The 6000-nt window shown below is 44.8% G+C and overlaps 1 protein-coding gene across 1 annotated transcript; it reads left to right on the top strand.

The window, feature by feature from the left end:
* Positions 1-952: 952 nt before the first annotated feature.
* LOC147855806 (homeobox-leucine zipper protein HDG2-like) lies at positions 953-5342 on the top strand. Its single transcript, XM_087330256.1, has 11 exons — positions 953-1193; positions 1345-1697; positions 1793-1910; positions 2000-2188; positions 2294-2776; positions 2869-2970; positions 3136-3345; positions 3461-3632; positions 3732-4015; positions 4149-4244; positions 4332-5342. Exons 1-11 carry the CDS (start codon positions 1020-1022, stop codon positions 4671-4673), a joined length of 2523 nt encoding a protein of 840 aa, XP_087186382.1. The 5' UTR covers positions 953-1019; the 3' UTR covers positions 4674-5342.
* Positions 5343-6000: the final 658 nt, after the last annotated feature.

Genomic DNA, 6000 nt, shown 5'->3' with positions numbered 1-6000 from the left:
AAAACTGATAGAGAGTGAATGTGCACCGCCCGATCCCATGCAGCATCCAACGGCCCAGATGAAGGCCACCCCCCCTCTCCCTCTCTCTCTCTCTTCTCTCTCTCTCTCTCTCATTCTCATTCATTTAGTCGCTATCAGACTCTCTCTCTCTAGACCCCACATCTCTCTCTCTCTCTCTCTCTCTTCCCCTGTGTCAGACGTTCCCATCCCTCCTTCCTGTCTCTTCCCCCTCAGAGAGAGAGAGAGAGAGAGAGAGAGAGAGAGAGAGAGAGAGAGAGAGAGTTCTTTTATGAGCCCTCTCTCCTCTCTCTTCTTCCTTTTCCGCCATAGCTGTCCACCTTCCATATCTTCCCCCCTTTCCTCCTCTTAGCTTTTCATTAACTCTCTCACTCAGACCTGCAAGCTAGCTACTCTCTCAGCCACACTGTGAGGCACAGACAGACAGACAGACAGACAGACAGACAGAAGAAGAAGAAGAAGACACAGCAAATGCCAATCCTCCATTCCATTCCATTGCACTCCATTCCATCCCCCTTCCTCTTCCTTCCTCTCTTCTAATTTGGTCTAATTAGAACTCTGTCTGATGAAGGGTGTGGGGTGGGGGGGGAGGAGAGAGATAAGAGATATATAGAAAAAGATTTCTCAGACACACAGATTTCTGCTCCCATGATATATGCACATTATCAACACTCATGCTAATGCCAATCCTCCATCTTCTGTTCTCTCTCTCTCTCTCTCTCTCTCCTGTGATCCCTTGAGAAGGTAGATAATTCCTTCTGTTTTAATATACAGACTCAAGCTTTCCTGCTCTGCTTCTTCATCCCACAGAAGAAAAAAAAAAACGCATCGGAAAAGCAGATTTTTTGTTTTCTGCCTCCGTGATCTCTGTGGGGTGCAAGAAGCTCTGCACTTTTCTTTTCCTTTCCTTTTCTTCTTCTGACCCAACCTTAAAAATCAAGATAAGAAATATAAGAGAAAAAGAAAGTAAAGATAGAAAGAAATCATCAGGTTTAGATGAGATGTCGCCTGGAGGGGAAACAGTAACCCTAACCAGCAACTTTGGATCTATGGGGGGAGGATTTGGCGGCTATGGAAGCATGCTCTCTTCCATGCCTCCCAGGCTCATGACGAGCTTGCCCAAACAGCATCACCTCTACAACAACCATCCATCATCAAATCTGTCTCTTGCTCCGGTAAGTAACTCTTCCATTGCTTACACACCCATTCCATGGACGCTTCAGCCATGGATTCTTCAAGAATCTCTGTTTTTCTTTGGCTTCCATCAGTAAGAAATACTTGATTTCCTACCTAATTTACCTGGCCTGCCTGTCTGTTTTTGTGTAGCTTGGAGACGTAGACGCTTTTCAGTACGACCTGCCGTCGAGTGGAGGTGAAGGAGGAGGGTTCTATTTTCTTGGCGATGGCGGCTCCTCCTCCGGTCAGACGGTGGAGAATAACGAGATGATGGCGCTGATGACGCGAAGGGAGCAGAATCAGAACCTGCAGCAACTGAAGGAAGAGGAATCGGATGATAAATTCAGCAGCGACAACCCGGAGGGGGGCGGCTCGGGTGATGAGCTTCTGCAGGATGGCGATGGCGCTGGTGCAGGCGATGAGGATGAAGATGATGCCAGTGGCCGTCCGAAGAAGAAGCGCTACCATCGCCACACACTCCATCAGATCAACGAAATGGAGAGGTATGTCTGATCTACTTTCCAAATAGTGAAAATGCAGATATGGCAATGCAACAGAATTCATGGACCTTGTGTGCCGCAATATGTTTTTTTTGCAGGTTCTTCAAGGAATGCCCCCACCCAGACGAGAAGCAGAGACAGGAACTTGGCAGGGAGCTGAAGCTTTCGACCAGGCAGATCAAGTTTTGGTTCCAGAACAAGCGGACCAAGATGAAGGTACGTTGCCTGCCGCCATCTGTACAGCTTTTGTTGTCTAATCTTACCCATGGCTAATGCTTCTTCTCTTTGTCTGACTGTTTCTGCAGGTTCACCATGAACGTCATGACAATGGTGTCCTTAGGTCAGATAACGAGAAGCTCAAGGCTGAAAACTTTGCACTTCGTGATGCGGTGAGGAATCTCGCTTGCCCTAATTGTGGTGGACCTGCAAACCTGACAGAGATGTCGTTTGATGAACAGCAGCTGAGGATCGAGAACGTGAGGCTACGAGAGGAGGTAATGGAGTTATTCATCTTCATCTGTTCCACTGCATTCTGCGAGAAAACCAAATTCTTTGGCTGATTGTTAATTTTAGCTCATCCCTCTTCTAAACTGTTGCAGATTGACCGGATCACAGCTATGGCAGCCAAGTACATCGGGCGGCAAGGTGGAATGAATGAAATGTCTCCCTCAAGATCTCATGCCAGTGGATTAGACGTTCTCCAAGGGTCCACTGCATTGCCTCCACCACAAGCAGCTGATCATAATCAGCTTTTCGAATCTGCATCCAATAGTATCATCGGAGTTACAGATCTCGCTGCCACTGCTAGATCATTCCCTCTAACTGAAGTCGAGAAACCTCTTGTTGTGGAGCTGGCAGTCGCCTCCATGGAAGAATTGTTACAGGTTTCTCAGGCAGGAGAGCCTCTCTGGGCGTATGACCCTAACAATCCTTCTTCTGAGAGCATTGACCATGATGTGTATCTGCAGAGATTTCAGAGAGGCATTGGTCCCACTCCTGTTGGCCTTAAACCTGACACTTCAAGGCACACAGGGTTGGTTATCATGAACTCTAAGTCATTGATCGAGAGTTTTATGGATGTGGTGAGCTTCATACATAGATGTCACAAATGATCTTCATGGATGTGATGCCCTTTGGATAATATGTATTTAACTGTTTATTATTTATGGTGCAGAATCGCTGGGCAGAAATGTTTCCTTCTATCATTTCAAGGGCTGAAGCTCTGGAAATGCTTTCGACTGGAGTTGCTGGATCCTATGATGGAGCTATCCAACTGGTATGCCAATTATGCAATACATCTTGTGTGCAGAGATGTTTATACGCTAAATGATCTTTCGGTTAAATGTTTACGCGCTAAAGGATCTTTCGGTTAGACACCGTCTGAACTGTTGCATTATTATCCCTGCTTGACTGATATGGTCCAGCTTCCATACATTTGCAGATGTATGCTGAATTTCAAGTTTCTTCGCCCCTTGTGCCCACTCGAGAATTCTACTTCTTGCGCTACTGCAAGCGTGTGGATCATTTGTGGGTGATTGTGGATGTATCTGTTGATAGTCTTAGAGCAAATCCAAATTCTCCGACCCCACTTCGGTGTAGAAGGCGCCCTTCTGGATGCATTATTGAGGAAATGCCGAGTGGATATTCCAAGGTATGTTTAAATCAACCCCTCTCAAGTTTAGGTTGTAGATTCTCCAAGGCTAATAGGAAAGAGAAGTTATACTTTGCCCAATGTGAGAAAAAATGCATTCTTGTGTGATTACCAGGTGTCTTGGGTGGAACATACTGAGGCGCCTACTTCAGCTGTTCATGGATTGTATAAATTGCTCGTCAATTCTGGCATGGCATTCGGTGCAGTGCGTTGGCTATGTTCATTACAAAGGCAGTGTGAAAGGATTGCTAGTGTGCTTGCTAATGTCCCTCCAAGAGATATGAGTGGTGAGAGAGAATGGTTGTGTATTGAATTTATAATGCTTGTATGTTGGATTTATACTGTTGTTACCATCAAGTTTCTGTACTGAAAGCTTGAATCTGCAGTAATTCCGAATCCGGAAGGTCGCAGAAGCATGCTGAAGCTGGCCGAGAGAATGACCAACAATTTCTGCAGTGGAGTGAGTGCATCAACCTCCCATACATGGGTGACCTTGGCAGGTAGCAACAATGGTGGGGGTGCAGACGATGTGCGAGTGCTCATCCGCAAGAGTGTGGATGATCCCGGGAGGCCACCGGGCATTGTGCTGAGTGCCGCCACTTCCCTCTGGTTGCCAGTACCCCCTGCCCAGGTCTTTAACTTCCTTCGAGATGAACGCTTCCGAACCGAGGTATACCGTCCGGAGCTCAATCTCTCAAAATAATAACCTACAAACTGGTCTATTTTACAATCTGTTTATTTATTGGCATACTGTAAAGACTCCCTGGAACTAATCTCTCTTTATTCTCTTGTGGCAAATTTAGTGGGATATCCTCTCCAATACTGGTGTGGTCGAAGAAATGTTCCACTTAGCCAAAGGCCAAGACCCCGGCAACTCCGTCTCTCTCTTGAGAGTAAATGTAAGCTGCCTGCAATTCATTCCACTGTTATATGGCTTAAATCAACCAGCTTTCTTGATCGATGACTAACAATATATGTCAATGCAGCCTATTTCGGCAAATCAAAGCAACATGCTCATTCTTCAGGAGTGCTGTACAGATGAGGCGTGCTCTCTTGTGGTCTATGCCCCCGTCGACATTGCGGCCATGAGTACAGTCTTGAATGGGGGGGATCCTGATTCTGTTGCCCTCTTGCCCTCTGGTTTTGCCATCCTCCCAGACGGTCCGCCCCGTGCAGGAACAGCTAATGCCGGAGGCTCGTTGCTCACCGTAGCATTTCAAATTCTGGTAGACCATGTACCCACGGCGAGATTGTCTCTGGGATCGGTGGCTACTGTGAACAAGCTCATCTCCAACACGGTGGTTCGGATCAGAAGTGCCCTGGCCTGAATGTTGGTTGGGATCATTATTTGATCACCACATGCTGGCGGAGCAGAACTTCTAATGGGAGCTGGAAGTCTGATATTAATTTTTTTTGTGCGTTTTGCCATCACAAAAACTCAAAGGAGACACTACTACTACTACTACTACTACTACTTCTACTACTACTATATGCTAGATATGGCCTCCTCATCTATCATGCACATCCATTATTAGTATCATCAGTTTTTTGAGGGGAAATCAACATATTTTCAAGCAAAACTGACATATGTTGATATCTCCCTCAAAGACCCACCCATCAAATCATGATAGTTACGGAGGCCATTTTGATTCATCTTCTTTGTTGGGCAGCAAATTAGGGTTTGTCAGTAGAGAAAAAGAAAGAATGAACAAACAGTCAAGAACGCACCACTACCCCCCCCCATCCCCCCCCCAAATCTCTGTAGTGGTTCGGGCATTGACTGTAGCTAATTTAATTTTGTTTTGTCGTTTTCTCTACATACTTTTGTTTTTTCACTTTCACTTTCTCTACATATATATGTAATTATGGGTTTTCCCATACATATTTCTGTGTCAGAACCTTTTTGCTGCCCTCTGCCTTGCTTCTTGTTGGACATGCCCTTTTTTTTGTTTTACTTAATGAAGAAGAAAGTTACACTTTCCCTTTTGTTCTGTTCCTTTTCTGATGGATCTAGAAAGAGATTTTGCATGTGATGGTTCCCTAATGTCCACATGGTTCTGAAGTTGTTAATGATGGTTTTGCGGCGTCGAAAGAGCAGAGTATTACGGCCTTGTTGGCTTCTCGATCCCTTCATAATTACTGCCTTTGTTGTATTATGTCTTTTGGTACAATCATTGACACTTTCTCGATGGAATGCCTATTATTTAGTGCTTTGTTTGTGCTATGGCTGAGCGGTGATTTGTTCGTCATGATATCCGTAACTCATTTTCATTGTCGGTCGAGAGAGGTTTAGATACAACTGCAGTTCAAATTTCCAGTAGAAACACACCATCAATTGGAGTGGTTTTATGGTTTATTGAAAGAACAAGAAATTACAATGATCGAGTCTCAAGAACTCCAATGGTGTCTTGTTAAAGATATGGCTTTATAGATCTTTTTCTAGAATCTATTGTTGAGTTAAGAAACTTGGGTGTTGCTAATACATGTTGTCAAATTCTTGTTAAAGATAAGGCTTTATAGATCTTGTTCTAGAATCCATTGTTGAGTTTGAAAACTTGGGTGTTACGAAGACACGTTGTTGTTGTCTCGTTAAAAGATATGGCTATATAGATCATGTTCTAGAATCCATTGTTGAGTTTGAAAACTTGGGTGTTT

This window comes from Azolla caroliniana, unplaced genomic scaffold (assembly GCF_043228905.1).
Source record: "Azolla caroliniana isolate FFs.n. ecotype wild unplaced genomic scaffold, voAzoCaro1.0.p SCAF_14, whole genome shotgun sequence".
Taxonomy (NCBI): domain Eukaryota; kingdom Viridiplantae; phylum Streptophyta; class Polypodiopsida; order Salviniales; family Salviniaceae; genus Azolla; species Azolla caroliniana.
Note: the sequence above shows the minus strand (reverse complement) of the source record. Positions and strands in the feature narration are given on the sequence as shown.

Coding starts and splice junctions, on each gene's coding strand:
- LOC147855806 (XM_087330256.1), top strand. CDS start 1,020: ATGTCGCCTGGAGGGGAAACAGTAACCCTAACCAGCAACTTTGGATCT. Junction 2,971..3,135: donor ATGATGGAGCTATCCAACTG/GTATGCCAATTA, acceptor ATACATTTGCAG/ATGTATGCTGAATTTCAAGT. Junction 4,016..4,148: donor ATGAACGCTTCCGAACCGAG/GTATACCGTCCG, acceptor TGGCAAATTTAG/TGGGATATCCTCTCCAATAC.